We start from the raw sequence: 16,769 nt of genomic DNA on the forward strand, positions 1-16,769 counted from the left end.
TCCATGATTCGTCATGGTAGCTTGTTATCGTTAGTAAATCTACAATTTATCAGGAATAAAGATAAAAAAAAAGTAAGAATATAAATGATCAGGTGCATCCTGGAAGCAGCCAATCAGAGCAGCCAGCTGAGGTCGTCCCACCCCGTTGTGGGCTCACGGAGGTCTCCTGCCTATATATGTAGGTAACCTCTGATGTTTGATGTTGCTGACTGCTTGAGAAGACCTCAGATAGGCCAACCAGACACATTTGAAAGGTAAGGTTATGTCTCTTTTGTACTGTATGCTTATAACTAACAGAGAGCTGCAATGAGAAACCTAAGGTGAGGGAGGTTTCTAATAGGCTATCATTATTTCAGATCCAATTAAACAGTCAAAGTATTTCACTAGTAAGATAAAACTGTTTCCGAAGTGTGGTTTCCCCAATTCGTTTACCTAACCGCCTAATCCTCTAATGCCACTTTCACACCTAAAAGAACCGAGAGCCAGTTCCGGGCTGGTGCTAGGGCCAGTTCCAAACTGGTTCCAGCCGTGTTCACAAACTGCCTGTGTGAACACGCCCCCTGCCCCCTGCGTAAAAGCGGTTCTCGTTCTAGCCCAGCTCTAAAGTGGGGCCAGAGTTGAACCGATTTTTAGGGGCCGGACCCGGTTCTTTGGCGGTGTGAAACCAAAGCCCTGGCCCTAGCTCCGAACTGGCCCGGAACCGGCCCCGATTTTGCGGCGGTGTGAAAGGGGCATAAGCCGTCCAAAGGACTGCCTTGAGCTGAGAATGACCTGTTGAGAGCATTGTGCCGCTGGTGCAGCCGCCCACAGCTCGATCCCTGGCGGTCCACCGGGCTGGTGATCACCGTCCAGCCAGCATCTGTTCACTGATCACATGATTCTGGATCCTGATCAGAGCCTCTTCCCACCGTCCCCAGCCTACCTCCAGAGGAGCCACAATGTCCCTGAGCACACTGGCCCGGTACGGCCTGTCAGGACGGGGGCTGCTGGGGGCCGCCGCCGCCGCCGCCCGGCCCCTGGGGGCCCCCCCGCCCGGCCCCTTGGCTCACTGAGCTGCCGCAGACGGCCGGGGCAGTGGCCCGCCCGGACCGGGCAGCGCCCCACCGCGCCGCCGTCCCGCGGGCACCAGACGGCCCGGGCCGCCCCCCTCCCCGGGGCGAGCTGCCAGGTGTCGGCGCTGGGCGCCCGGGACGAGGAGAGGCTGCTGGAGGTGGTTGGGGGGACGGCGAGCGCAGCCTCTACCCCTACACCTGGCTCAGAGACAACTGCCAGTGTCCGGCCTGCACCCTGCAGTCGGCCCGGGCCCGCAGCCTGCTGTTCTCCCAGCTGGACGTCCACACCGGGCTGCAGGAGGTGCAGCTCGCTGGGGACAACCAGGTAGGCTGAGGTCCTCCGGGCCGTCCATCGGACTTTGATCGCGATTTAGATTTTAGCGTCAAACGATCACAAAATTAACATAATACTTTTTTTATGTTTTAAAGAAAGGGCAGAACAGCTGGATACATATCTGTCTATCAGTTTAGATTGGAACATTTACTTTTTGACTATTTTGTGTATTTTTTTAAGGCGAAATTACAAAGTTCTGTTGCAAAAAAAATAAATAATGGAGACATGCTGAATAAAAACATGTTTTCAAACTCAAAAATAATCGTTTGAATAATCGTGATTTCAATATTGACCAAAATAATCGTGATTATGATTTTTCCCATAATCGAGCAGCCCTAGTACTCCCCCACCATCCTTATCAATAACCTGGTCCACCTGGGTTGGGGTTAGGGCTCAGGACCACTTCACAATGGATGCCAATCCTTTCCCGAACATCACGGTACTGCTTACCTCCCTGTTAGCTGCTTTGATTCACGCCACTTGTGTCCAGTACCGGTTCTGGTCACCTATTACCTGGTAATGTAAGGTGACCCCTTTCTGTGTTCCTGTATGGTTGCATATTAAAAAACTTTTCATGAGCCCGGATTTAACTCGTATCTGGGCTCGAGGCGAGGAACCCGATTGGCCTAAACGTAGCAAAGAATAACGCCTTCTCCAGCACAGGCTTAAAGCACTGGAGGGCAGGTAGGGCGATGCTGTCTCTCTGCCTCCAGCAGTACCTTCACTGATGGAGTGTGTCATGTGTTTTTGCCCTGCATTGATTCCTGCGATTTGTCCGCTCTATTGGGTGCCATAAGAATACAGTGCATCATTAAACAATATAATCGGTCACAATCAATTGTGATTGTGTTGGCAGTGAAATCGATAATGGAATATTCTTTCATTTTGTGTGTTGACATTCTGCTTACTTATGAAAGGTCTAATATGTTACATGTCCTCGATCAAATATCTGAAAAACCAAACAATGTTTGCATTTTTTCTTTGTTCCGAGAGAATGATGCCATCCACGATTTATGGTTTTTCCATCATTTTATTATTCAAAATAGGTCAAATCCTATTTCATTATAGAGCTGCTGGCATTTCCCTCACAGAGCAGACGGCCTGAACTCTTAAAAGAATCAGTTCTTCAAATCAGTATGAGGGATGCCAGAAATACCAGAAACTCTATGTCTAAATCAGAGTGCTTGTGTGGAAGCAAACCACTGCCATAATGTTTGACTTTTAGAAGCCATTGCATTTAGTAAATGGAAATGTAAACCACATTGAATTCATAACATTCAGATATTATACTTTCAAAACAAGTTCCTCTGAATTGATTCGTTTTGAATTTACCTCTTTGAAATTCACACATGGCATTTTAAGTTAAACCATACAAAAATCCAAGTTGCAGATATTCATATTTAAGCGGTCAAAATACAGACAAGAAAATTCAAGTCCTAAAAATTTGTTAGGACAGGCCTCAGCAATCGAGACTGAATGCGATCCAATCTACTGCCTGCCTGTCAGAGCGCCATGGCCTGCTCAGGCCTGTCCCTGGTCTCTCACTTTGACTTTTTATGGTTTGGATTTTCTGGTCCGTTTTTGTAGTGATGCGAAGTTCAGATCTTTATCCGGACTCGGATATTCGGATCTCGTTCATTCAAATGAACAGATCTTTTTGAGTCTGATCATTCATTGCCACACAGCAATAAGGCGATTCGTTTACAGTAGTTTAATGTGCTTGCGCCTGTACTGGGTGACGTATGTTAACATCATGATGCCGTAAGCAGACAAATAGACAAACATTGTAGCTCCCTCCCCTCACCCCGACGTCATAAAGCCACGTTATACAGACTCATAAAGTTGTTTTTTGGTACGAGTGTTTTGATCTCGGATGACAGCGCTGGGCTGTCAATCCAACGTGAGTCGTCAACATGATTCCTGACTGAGACACGTCTGATTGATTTGAACCGGCGTGGTGGTTAACTTCACAAAGCTACTTCACCGCGTCATCAAACTACGTATTTTGTTATTGTTTTATTTAAGGCACCCCTTGCTGCAGAAATTAAATATGTACATTTTTCTTCTGTTTATACTTCTATGAATCTACTACTGCTGCTTTATTATTCCCTGTGACTAGTTTGGTTTGGTCGGTTTCAATAAATGACGCTGGCAATGTTGAACCTTGCCAGGAGCTTTTTATTGCTTGTGTAAACATCATCCCTTAATTGCTACAGCATGGCATAATAACTGACACATAAAGTACTCAGGGAAGTGGATCAAAGGTTGAACACTTGATATCAAGCACCTTTCACTTCATGCTTTGTTTATAGCATGCGGTCGCTCTGCTAATGGGCTTATAAATGCTGATGATTGCAAACTGCCAAAGACTATTAAGCCTACACCTAGACTACTCCTAGACTACACCTAGAGTACACCTAGACTACACTGAACTACATCAAAAAAATAGTTGCAGTTCTTTAAGGAGAGAAAATAAAACAGATGTTCAAGGGGAGGTTCAACTGTCTTTCGCTGAGGTTGAAATCCCAAAGAGCCAAAGTGATGAACTCTAATATAAATGTTATTCTCCCTAAACAACTACGATGTCACTTTGGATGTGTCTTTTAAATCAATGAATCAAAACCAATAGTTAGACACCATGTGATTGATAATTCGTCAGTCTGACTGTAGTGTCCCTGTTCCACAGGTGTCCATCTTGTGGCCCGACCACCACGTCAGTCGCTTTGAGCTGCAGTGGTTGCGGAGACGCTGCTTCTCTCCGGCTGCCAGGCAGGCGATGCAAGAAGAGCTCTTCATCAACGGTGAGGCACAATTTAGAAGCATTCAGAGCGCTTATATCTGTACATTGTTCCCATTTAGATGAGGCTGAGTTCTATTGTCCCAATGGCGTTGCCTTTCATGATAGTAGAGTAGAACGTACGAGTGCCTTGTCCAGCGATGTCTGGGGTTGATTGAGATGAGATGTCTGGGTCGTTGAGGTTCCAGCGCCGACACAGGGGAAAAGGTAGCCCTTTACGAGACATTTACAAGACAACCCCCAGCCCAACGGCCTTTATGAGCCCTGCCGCCGGGGCACGGGGAGTTGAGTGCTGGAGGAGGCGGGCTGCTAATAGAACGGGGGATGGCTGCACACTGTCCTCGTGGTCCTGCAGGACCGCAGGGCTGCGCGGCTCCTGCTTTGACTTCCTTCCAGACGGGTTGAGTGTGTGTGAGTGTGTGTGTGTCTGTGTGTGTGTGTGAGTGTGTAAAAGGCTATGAAAAACCCTCTCCCCGTGTTGCAGATGGAAACAGCCTCTCCCCCTCATCCTCCCCCATCAAATTACGCAAACAGGCAAACAGACAATCTGACAGACTATGCGTGCAAAAGGCTCACACACACACACACACACACACACACACACACACACACACACACACACACACACACACACACACACACACACACACACACTGTGTGTGTGTACTCTGACACAGGGTCCTGTGTCAGAGTAAAGCTGTTTTGTTTTCCAACCACTGCCTGTTCAGAGCCAGGAGACTCTTGAAATAAGAGCAAAGCTTAAACTGTCTGCATCCCAATCGAACACACATACACACACACACACACACACACACGATCTCTGGGTTAAATTATATACTATTTAATATCAGTCCTAACAAAAGTTCTGCTGATGTGTACAAAAATTGCATACATTTTAGGATTCTCTATGACTGTATCTGTCTCTCTCTCTCTGTCTGTCTGTCTGTCTGTCTCCCTCTCTCCTGTCATGTGGTGTACCTGTCTCTCTCTCTCTCTTCCTCTCCCTCTCTCCTGTCATGTGGTGTACCTGTCTCTCTCTTTCTCTCTCTCTTCCTCTCTCCTGTCATGTGGTGTACCTGTCTCTCTCTTTCTTTCTCTCTTCCTCTCCCTCTCTCCTGTCATGTGGTGTACCTGTCTCTCTCTTTCTTTCTCTCTTCCTCTCCCTCTCTCCTGTCATGTGGTGTACCTGTTGTATTTTACAGGTCATTGTGTGTCTGTAAAACCTCTCCACAGTGGAAGTAGAGTCCACTCAGGGCACTGGGAGGTCACTAAGCTAATGGGAGCTCTGGGGTTGGTTGTTTTCTTTAGTTTTTTCAAGGGCGCTTCACTCTCACTATCATGAATAGAACTCTAGTCTGAGTTATTGAGTTATTTTCCTCAACCATGTTTCGGAACCGGCCCCCACCACTGAGTGGAAGGATGTAATTAAGAGGGCAAGATACTAGGTAGTGGTAAAAGTGACATCGTATAAGTAGTCAATAATTTAACGCACGCACGCGCGCACACACTACTCTGAATGTAAAGGTAAAGTACCCATTGACTGACACATTTATTTGAGGCTTGTTTAGTTAGTTTCTTTGTTAGCTCGCCTTAATAATATGTCCTTGAGACCCAGTAATGTGTTGAAGTAAGTAACCCAGAACTCTATCCTGACGTCTGCATGGGGAATGAATCAAGATGGGAGGTTTGAGGCTCTGCTGAGTCTGTGTAACGCGGACCCCCGTCCTGCCATGTGGAATAGTGATTCATGGGTACGGTCCTGAGACTGAGTCCTGTGTTCCTGCCAACTTTAAAATTGCTCTTGACCACAGAGAGCATTCTGAAGCCCAAACAGAGCCTGTTGCCAGTAGCGACGGCTCCGTCTGCAGACGCTGATCGACTGTTGCTTGAGTTGTGTCCGACCCTCGTTGTTGTAGCTTCTTCATGGCTTATGGTTCAGCCCATCACAACATGAATTAGTTTCAAGTATGCGTTGCTGTTCTATGTTTGTTGATTCATTGGAAGATGTTTCCTGTCAACAACGTCCTTCTTCTATTTTATTACAAAATGAGACTAAAGAGGATTCTTTCATCTTCCTCCACTCGTCAAACGGCCTCGTCTTCAGAGGTTGTCATCTGTCTCTCCTGGGACCCGGTTGTCAGGCGGCTGTCTGTCCAGACAGGCGTTCTGGACGGCCAGTTGTCCCGCAGGCGTCCCCCAGCCTCCAGCTGTTGGCAGGAGGGAGAGCTGGAGGTCTGGAGGGTGTGTTATTACGCCTCCAGGTGTCGTTGTCTTCTGGGATCTCTGAACAGCACTGATCTACACCTGCAGTGGTTATTTATTAACCCTTGTGTTGGTCTGATGCTAATTGCTAATTCTAATTGCTTGCAGCCATATGTGTGCATATCAATTGGTGCTATGCATCTGAAGGTCGTTTAGTGTTCAATGATTACGGTTTGATTGATTTTAATTTGCAGCCATAATGTTTTTTTAAATAAACTACTTTCAGTCCGAGTTCTCTCTTTGGAGGGACATCATAAAACATTTTACAGCAGCAGACTATTTCTATGATTAACAGTTTATTGGATTATTGATTATTCAAGGATGTCTAAAAGTGGGAGCAACAATATTTCATCTCCTTTAAGTAGGGCCCGACCGATATTGATTTTTGAGTGCCGATGCCGATTATTTTCAGAGAAAAATTACGATTACGATTTAATCGTCCGATTAAAAAAAGAAAAAAAAAAAGAAAAAAAAAGAAGCATATAAAACGTAGTTTTTGATACCTTAAATATACTTTAAACACTTTTGACGAATATGTTAATTGAATGCAGAACCTTTGAGTGTGTTAGAATACATTTACAGTCAAAAATGAGTGTAATGTAAAATGTAAAATAAATAACTAACTCCCAATGTGCTGCGCTCGTGAGCAGTGACTAACACGTGCGTGCTGAGCAGTATGGTCTCACCGTTGGAGTCTACAGTATAACAAATTAACATGGCCTGGGACCTAAAGAAAAACAGGCACAACATGCTCAAACAACGCGTCTTGTGTACATTGGTGAGGTGAGCGCGCAGCTGCCTGAGCGAGCGTGCTTTCATGTTGTACAGTAAAATTCAATCTCCTCTTTTTTACTCCAGCTAAAGTTGTTTGTTAGCAAGGCGAGTAGGAGCGCAATCTGCAGATCGGTTTTAATCGGCGACTTTTTGGCCGATGCCGATTATTTTCAAAAAGGCTATTATCGGCCGATTAAATCGGCAGGCCGATGAATCGGTCGGGCCCTTCCTTTAAGTCACTGGACTGATTATATTTGTACGGGTTGCAAAGTAGAAGGCCTTCCCTGATTACAATCCCGTTTTGTTCCAATAGTTGTCCAATATGCAGTCCTTATATTATCTGCTGCAAAGTGCATCATTGTATTTTTTAAGAAAACTATTATGTATTACCCTCTAAAGTTCAGAGAACTATAACCAAGTGAAATATGGCCCTGTGTTGCATTCCTAGTACACAGCAGTTCTCTGGAATCAAAATCTTTTTCCTCTTTCATCCAAAGTATTTAAGTGAATCTTCCAGCCAAATTGAGGCCAAGTAAGGAAACTTTTTATTCACAGTTAGTTTGTTTAGCTCTCAAGAATTTAAACTTGAGCCAGCTGAAGCCATTACCCTCCCACTCTGTCTATATGGAGTTGTGACCTATGGAGTTTCCCCTCTCGATTACGCTGACTGTACATGTGAACTTCGATCCTTAGCACACGACCCACGGAAGGGCAGCTCCGTTGGCTCTGCTTGTTGGCTTCCTTATCTGGATGGATTCTTCCCCTATCACCCATAAAATCGGACAGCCTTTTCCATTTTTTCCCGTATTGGACCTCTTTGATACTCAAACCAGGTCATCATCTACGTGCTTCCATTTCATGATCCCGTCCTGGTGTGTGTTTGTGAATGTAATTTAGACAGATCTGAGCAGCCAGATATGAAGCTTCTATAAAAATAGACTGGATCTCTGGAGGGGAAATGCCTTTGTGCCCCATGCAATCGTATGCTCTGCGGCATGCAGGAGCAACTGGCACTGCACTGGTATTGTGTTTTATTGTATTTATTGTCTTTATTTGCTGGAACAGATAATAATAATTATCATTGTGCTAATAAAATATCCCTCACTCCATATTTAGCGTTACATTGATTGTATGTTATGATGTAATAATTAATTAATCCCTTATAAATTCATTATTCTTACTAAGAATACCGCAATACTACGCCAAGAACGTTTCTTGGAGGACGATGGTTCCATTGTGTTGGATATATTGCTACCTCTTGGATGCTGACGGCTCTAAACATTCTTTCAAACTTGGCAGCTCCGGTGGTACATATATGTTTAACAGTCATCGGTTACTTGATTGTTATGATTAGTTTACACAGCTCCAATTAACGGATTGGTTCCAGATCAAACAAGTAGCAACTGATTTGGCAATTTCCTGTCTGGCTCTTGTTTGCCTCTCCCCATCTGTTGTGGATTCAGCCCCCTCCCTCTCCCTCGATCTATGGGCTTTTGTGGCACTATGTCATCACTGTGCACTCCAGGGCTTCTGGAAACATAACTGTGGTGTTACATCAATGGAAAAACATTCCTTCCCCCAGCCTCACATCACTTCTTGCTCTGATTACTCTGAACACAATTTGATTCCCTGACACGTGATCACTGCGGGCACCTTGAGACCCACACCTTGGATTCTTCTGACGTCAGAGCTGCTCAACTCTTAATCACAGCACCAGTCATCCACTGGTTCACAGGCCTCCAAGCCAAGACGAACTGGAAAGTACGGCTAACCCCTAACCGGGTTCTGGCAGAAGGATGAAGAATTGGAAACGGTTAAACCTTGGATGTCTCCTTCCAACATCATTAAATGTTCAGTAGATACCAATTGGAAGACATGGAATGCTCCACAGTTAAATCTTCTACGGACGCTGAACTAACAACAGGTTAACTTGCTCTTGTGTAAACTGGTGGCAGTGATTAGTTACCCAATCATTAGTGTCTCAGAAATAAGGGAACTTTTGTTTTGACCAGAGGGGGACCGGAGGGTGGGGTAGGTTAGCTTGTTCCTAGCTTACCCTGAGGCAGAGGCTTATTATACTGAGCCTTGTGAGACAAACACATCTCACACACCATGGGCTACTTAAGCAATGCTGCTTATAAATGGTCCCCCTCCAAGATGAGTAAGCACAGCAATACGTTAGGATCCCAAAAATGTCACTTTTCAGTAACTTAAGCTACTGTCCCCTCTGAATCCCCACTGCCTTCTGGTGTTCAGCCCGTCAGAAGACATTCCACAGATAGCCTCTTGAAGGCAGCTCTGTGATTAAAACTCCACTAACTCAAATAGAGCTCTCTGATAACCCTGTTTCCAGAGGGAACAGCGCAGTGTCAGCGCAGCTCGGGCCTCTGTCTGAAACCATCCCAGGGGCCGGAGAGCCAGGATGCCAGGGGCCCGCGTTTCCCCCCGTCTGGAAAAATAACCTTAGCAGAACCGAGCCGGAGCGCCGTGCGGTACGGCGGATGAGGCCCATAAACCATCCTGTCACCCTGTCAAATACACCTCTCCTTTAACGACATGATGTCATCCTCGCCTTACCGGAGAGCCTTCCTCCTTCTGCTGTGGAAACGGCAACGGTGGAGGAACATGATACGGCCTCCGCATCGCTCACCTCTCTTCTGTCTCCTGACACACGCGCCCGCTCGCCAGGAGGAAGACGTAAAGTTCTTCCCCCCCAGCTGCACGCTGGGCAGAGCGGGTGAGACTAATCTCTGATTGGCTCTGCGGCAGCAAAAGGCCACGCTGGGAGAACCAGCGGCGTGAACTCCCATTCCTGCGTGAGCGAGAAGGTGTCGCGCATTACACGCCACTGCGAGCAGAACATTCGGCCCGTCTGGCCCTCGGCTCGCCGTCAGCGGCCTCCCGGCTCAGACCGCCTCCCACTGGGCTTGGCCGCCTCCCACTGGGCTTGGCCGCGTCCACTCCAATCACCGCTGATTGCCCGGGTTCTGCACACACCATTCCGCTCCCCAGTCATTCCCTTAACCTCTTGATTCATTCACTAAGCGAGAGAAAAGGTCTGACTCTGCCTCATGTCTTCAGTTTAGTCCATGACTACTTCTGTGCATGTCACAAATAATGCTGCTTCCCAGTTTGACAGACTTGGGCCCGCGTCGATGGAAACACACAGTGTGTCCGCGCACGCGTCCGTGTTCTGAGATGATTAATGGTAGGAAAGGGTTTTTCGTTCCGTCCAAACGAAAGTCAACATTTCTTTTCGGGTATGTAAAGTCTTGAAATAAATATCCATGAAGACACCGACCTGAGTCCTGACCAAGTGGTCATTACGGAGTGTTATTGTTCCCGTTTGGTTTAAAGTGCCGTAAATGGACCAGAGGCTCTTACGTGGCAGCAGCCAACAGGTCATGTGACCTGTGGGCCTGCAGTGAGTGCAGAGGCTGCCCCCCCCCCTGAGTCACAAACAGCCGGCCCTCTGAGACGCACACCCGGGAGAACTTGCTACATTTCAGCTGCTCCTCTGCCCCATGCTTAGCCTTTGTGGTTAGTGTTGCTCGTATCCGGGCAGCAAAGGGTTTTTACGGGCCTGTTTGGTCGTCTCCCAAAGGGTTTACCCTGCCCTCTTTACAAGGCCTAACAAGGGAGAGGTCATATCCCTCCTGAACTGTGTGAGGCTGTTTCTGTTTCTCAAGACCACGCCGAGGAGGGCCTGGCACAGCTCCAGAGTTTCTCTCTGAGTTGATGCTGCGTCGTGCGGTTTGTTCACTTGTCATCTCCGGGATGGACTCACGCCAGAGGAGTCGCACACGCACAAAAACACAAAGAAACAACAACATGTCCACAGAGCGCAGCTCGTCAGTCGTGCAGTCGCCCTTTTCCACAGCATGAGCCAGTGAGCGCCATAAATCAGCCCCACGTCAGCGAGCGGCAGGATCTCCGGTGTCCTGGTCCGGAACCCGTCTGACGATGATAAACGGTGCGGGGGGCTTGTCGAGCATCATCCTCCCCCGCTGAAGACCCTCTCCTGGCAGCCTGCCGCCTCCGGTGGACACGCCCGCTTCTCTGAGAGGGTCGGGGGGGGGGGGGGGGGGTGAGTAAGGGTCGACATGGACGGCCACAAAAACCACACGTCGCCACGGTAACCTTCCTCCATCCTCCAACCAACCAAGAAGTGCTGAGCGCTGGCTTCAGGCTGGAGTCTCAGGGTGGAGAGTGGAACATTGAGCTGAGCCAGCCGGGGGGAAGCAGTGGGAGAGGGTTTCTTTCCACTGATGTCTCTCTGTTTCGGTGAGACATGTGTGTGAGTGATGGTGTGTGCTTCTCCTCAACCAACCTCCTATTAGTCTATTTGAGTGCTCAGAACCCCGAATGCGTGAGGCGACGAGGTTTTAATTAATCGTAGCAACGACGTGGCAACAGCTGTTGCCATGGAAGCAGAGTGGTTGCAACAAATTGTTTAATTATCACGGTCAGCTGCTCATGGCTTTGTTCACATTAAAACGTCCAATGCAGTCATCAAGTGTTTGATGAGGCATCAAGCCTCACGTCGTTCTGTTGAGGACGCCAGGTGGACCTCAGAGCCTCGCTGGCCCTCTCAGGGGAGGAAGTGGGCTCAGTCTGTGGTATTTGCCAGTTCTACAAATTGTACAGCTGGATCCCAAATAGAGGATAGTTTTGGCCACAAACTCCTGTAAACCTTGTAAATCAATATTTTCCTAACTAAAATGAAGCCCTTGTTTATTGAGTTGGTGGATGTTGGCGGTGCGGTGCGGGTCATGTGACGACGGGTCATGTGACGACGTCAACCTTCTCTCTCCAGAGCGGAGCCACTGGGACTCGGAGCTCCTGATCCCCAGCGCCAGCTTTGAGGAGGTCCTGACGGACGATAAGGCGGCCCTGGACTGGCTGCTGGCGCTTCGGCGCGTGGGCGTGGTCTACCTGCGGGGGGCGCCGTCGGAAAGAGGCCAGGTGGCCCGACTGAGCGAGCGGATTGGATTTCTGAGGATGACGTTCTACGGGTGAGAGAGTGAGATAGGATGAGCAGTGACGGGTGTTGAGGGAGCAGACAGCTGCTCTCAGCGTATTCCTCTCACCTCGTACCTGAGGCCGGGTCCGACCGAGCGGTCCGGGAGCAGCTGGTGGAGCGATGGAGGGAGAGGGGGGGCCGGTTTCCCCTCCGTCAACCGGCCTCACGGTGGCAGGGCTGGGCGGCTCCTCCTGGAGACGGAGCAGGAGCAGAGCAGCCGCCCCTCCCTAAACCTTCCAGCCGTTGGAAGGTTGATGTTCCTCTTTAAGCCCGAGGAATAACCCGGTGTACTCGATCAGAACAACAGGTCTGGAGCACAAAGGCTCTCCGCTGCCAGTGGATGAGCTCATAACGCTTGAGAGGGCAGAGCGGCAAAACCCTTTAGCCAGGAGAGAGAGGATTCAGGAGCAGGTCAGCTCAAGCCATGCATGTAGACACAGACGTTAACAACAACAACAACAACAACAAACCAAGGCTCATTAGGAGACTCTGGTTGAATGCAAACCTTGTGTGTAAGCCCTCATCAAACCCCCCCTCCTCCTCCTCCTCCATCACTTTCACCCTCGCTTCTCACCCTTCCCCGTATTTGATCAACAGCGAGTTGAGATTAAATTAATGGAGTAGCGGAGCGGAGGAGATGAACATCCTGTCTTTGTGCAGCCCAACTTGGCAGGTCCAGGACAAGGCGATGGCGGTCAATGTAGCCTACACAGCGGGTGACCTCAGCCTCCACACAGACTACCCTGCGCTGCACCATCCGCCTGGAGTGAGTCTCTCCTTCCACAGGAGCTCTGAAGGGTCCTTTTATCTCCGTTGTAACAATGGGGGACAGGCGTGGGGCACGTTGCCACACCGCCATCTGATGGGGAGTGTCTGCGTCTCTGACCCCCGTAGGTCCAGTTCCTGCACTGCATCCAGCAGGCGGAGCTGGGGGGCGAGAGCGAGGTGGTGGACGGCTTCCACATGGCCGAGGTCCTGCGGAGAGAAGACCCGCAGGCCTTCCGGACCCTCAGCTCACTCAGGGTGGACTTCTCTGACATGGGAGAGGACTACTGCGACTTCAGGGTGCATTCCAAGAACCACATCATCGAGTGAGTGCCGTGCGATCTCCACATTCACGACTGTATCTGTGTAGGAAAGAAAAACCTTTGTACGAATACAATAACTGGGTGTAAATACAGGGCTGTGTGGGGGATGGAATGTGGTTTTGTAAGGGGAATACTGCCATCTGCTGGTCAGATTACTGATGTTCTCTAGCCCCGACAGCACGAGCTCTGTGATAGGCCCAGGGCTATAAGTAATACGATAGAAGAGGTAGAGAACTGCCTGGCGCTCCGACTGGCTGTTAACCTTTCCTTTGTATCCCTGGTCCTGATGTGGGGAGCAGCGTGGACTGTGAGGGTCAGGTCTCCAGGATCAACTACAACAACGCCACCAGAGACTCTGTGATGGACCTGCCCCTGGATCAGGTCCAGGAGTTCTACAGAGCGCTGAAGGCCTATGTGGACATCATGAACCGCCCAACCAACGTGGTGACATACCGCATGGAGCCAGGTCAGGGTGCACCTCTTTATGATGAGAAAATCAGCATCACACTGACGTAGGGGAGGATGATGGTTTAGAAGTTAGGAACAAATCCCTTTTACTTACTTACTTTGTCGCTTTAGTAACTTGACTTTGCAATGACCACAAAGTCTTTATAACCGGTATTGGGAGTAGCGAGACAGAATGAAGTCCCACATGCCCAAGCAGGCAGCCCTCCTCAAGGTGATGCTCAACTGTGAATGCTTTAGAGCTGGAGACGTAACTACCAGGAAGACTTAAGCCCCTCCTTAAAGTAAGTTTTGACTGATCATCCATCTTGTGAAACGTCCGCCTGCAACACATTGTTGTTGTTGTCTCAGGCGACATCGTGACCTTTGACAACTGGCGGCTGCTCCACGGGCGTCAGAGCTACACCAGCTCCAGCGAGAAGCGGCGCCACCTGGAGGGGGCGTACCTGGACTGGGACGAGGTCATGTCCCGCCTTCGGATCCTCCGCCATGCCGTCGGACGCGAGGACCGGCACTGAGCCTCCAGCCTCCAGCTAGCAGAGCCTCCAGCCTCCAGCTAGCAGAGCCTCCAGCTAGCAGAGCCTCCAGCTAGCAGAGCCTCCAGCTAGCAGAGCCTCCAGCTAGCAGAGCCTCCAGCCTCCAGCTAGCAGAGCCTCCAGTCTCCAGCTAGCAGAGCCTCCAGCCTCCAGCTAGCAGAGCCTCCAGTCTCCAGCTAGCAGAGCCTCCAGCCTCCAGCTAGCAGAGCCTCCAGCTAGCAGAGCCTCCAGCCTCCAGCTAGCAGAGCCTCCAGCCTCCAGCTACCAGAGCATCCAGCTGAAAGAAGCATCGAACTAGCAGAGCCTGGAGCTAGCATAGCCTCGAGTTAGCAGAGCATTGCGCTAGCAGAGCTAGGAGATCGACCGGACACCTGAGGTAAACATCGCAATCACAAATAACGCCACAGGACCATGCTGAATACCAAGTGAATACCAAACGAATACCAAAGGAATACCCCATTAAGACCTAATGAATACCATACATACCATGTGTATGGAGTAAAACCTGCCTTAGATTTATAAAGTAACAATTGTATCTTATCTAAATAAATTTAGAAACTACAAAAAGGTAAATTTTTGTCAGGGGAAAGGCCAGAAAGGCAACCAGCAACACAGATCTATATTTTTTCATTCTAAGTTTTAGATTTAAGAGGTGTGGCAATATAGTTTGAGTGGTGATTTTTCTAAATTTAAATTATTTTTCTAGGTGTTCACACCCCATGGCAAGTGTATTTTAAATGCCTTGTATATTTTCTAATGAAGTTAAAAAAAGTATTTAAGCGTTAAGATTTTGACTCAAAAGTTACAATTTCTTCGTAGATAAATGTAGAGATGAATACAAAAGTAATACAATGTAAAGTGAACTTTCATTTATTAACAATGGCGTCAAGTATGTATGTATGATGAGATGCATGTAAAACAATAAAACATCCCATTTGGAATGAGACGATGCATTATGAGTGGATGGTGTTCTTACAATGAGAATTAGTCAAAAGATTCCACCTGTTTTATTGGAAGGCTCCAGGTCAATTTCTGGGACTCGCGCTGCAATCTCCACAGCATTGGGACTCGATTAGACCCGAGTTATCGGAGAACCAGGTTATCAGTGAGTTATCAGTCACTGATCATGACCGGTCAATGAGTGACCTGGGATTGGACTGAAACCCTCACTCGGAGCGGCTTTCTGTCCACCGTGGAGCTGGAGGGAACCTGAAGCTTTGTCAGCATGGGGGCGGGGCTGGCAGCATGGGGGCGGGGCTGGCAGCATGGGGGCGGGGCTGGCAGCATGGGGGAGGGGCTGGCTGTGTAGGACTCCTGCAGGGTTTAACTATAAAGCAGAATGATTTCAATGATGGGGGGGGGGGCTGTGAGCCTGCTACATCTCAATGGCTTCTATCTCTTCTATGTATAGCTGTAGCACGGATTTATATGCGTGAAATCAAACTCGCAGCTCATCTCTGTCTCCATGCATCACGCTCGCATGAGGATTGAAAACAGCTTCGGTCTTACAACCACTTGCATCACAAATAAAGAATCTCATTGTTTGAAGTGAAGGTGATGGTTGAGTAGAAGCAGACAGGTGCAGTGCAGCTGTCAGGACATTGGTCAAATTAGATAATGCCCGTGGAAATGTTTCAGTTAACCAATAGACGTTGTGGGCTGCACGTCCTGTCAAAGTCTATGCCAATGCCAAACATACGTCCTAATTCAGTCTATTATCACACACACACACACACACACACACACACACACACACACACACACACACACACACACACACACACACACACACACACACACACACACACACACACATTGTCTGTCAATGCAGATGAAAGAATAAGAAACCAAATCCAAAAATGAATACATTTGAATGCAATTTGTTAGAAATGCCAAAGCCATCCGTCAGCTATTAGTGGTGAAACGCTCTGTGAGAATATCTGTTCCGGTCGACTGAGTTGGCTTCTGACTCAGACTATTAAGAGCTCACATTTCTCCGGGCTCATTTCTCACCCATCATCCCTTCCCTGATTGGTTCGGGAAATCCATCTTGCTCGTGCTTGACGTTTATTTTGAATATAAAAACCCAAATAAACAGACCTGTTTATTTGGGTTTATGTTGATTAGGATGCTGGGCCGTCTGATTTCACAGTGAACATTATTTTATGAACGAGTGAAGGAACTACTCCTCCCAAAAACCATTGCAAACTTTTTGGACCGCCTTCTCAACCAATAGTTTAGCGCGTTTCTTGCAGCTTATAAGTTATAACCTTTGTCATTATATTGTTAATACAAGTTGTGTCTCATAGTGTTTGGATAGTATATCATATTATGTTTATAGTAGAACAGTCAGGGGCGGATGGTGTATAGGGGCGATTTGGGCGACGCACTACCAACTGGGAGAAAGAGGATTATTATTTTATTTTTTTTATTCTATC

The 16,769-nt window shown here is 48.2% G+C and overlaps 1 protein-coding gene across 1 annotated transcript; it reads left to right on the plus strand.

Annotated features, from left to right (window-relative positions):
• The first annotated feature begins 1,011 nt into the window (after window positions 1-1,011).
• bbox1 (butyrobetaine (gamma), 2-oxoglutarate dioxygenase (gamma-butyrobetaine hydroxylase) 1) lies at window positions 1,012-15,530 on the plus strand. The gene is made up of 7 exons (XM_056607520.1): window positions 1,012-1,377; window positions 4,073-4,187; window positions 12,036-12,234; window positions 12,903-13,008; window positions 13,137-13,333; window positions 13,630-13,796; window positions 14,147-15,530. Exons 2-7 carry the CDS (start codon window positions 4,163-4,165, stop codon window positions 14,311-14,313), a joined length of 861 nt encoding a protein of 286 aa, XP_056463495.1. The 5' UTR covers window positions 1,012-1,377; window positions 4,073-4,162; the 3' UTR covers window positions 14,314-15,530.
• The last annotated feature ends 1,239 nt before the right edge of the window (window positions 15,531-16,769 follow it).

This window comes from Gadus chalcogrammus, chromosome 14 (assembly GCF_026213295.1).
Source record: "Gadus chalcogrammus isolate NIFS_2021 chromosome 14, NIFS_Gcha_1.0, whole genome shotgun sequence".
Classification (NCBI taxonomy): Eukaryota; Metazoa; Chordata; class Actinopteri; order Gadiformes; family Gadidae; genus Gadus; species Gadus chalcogrammus.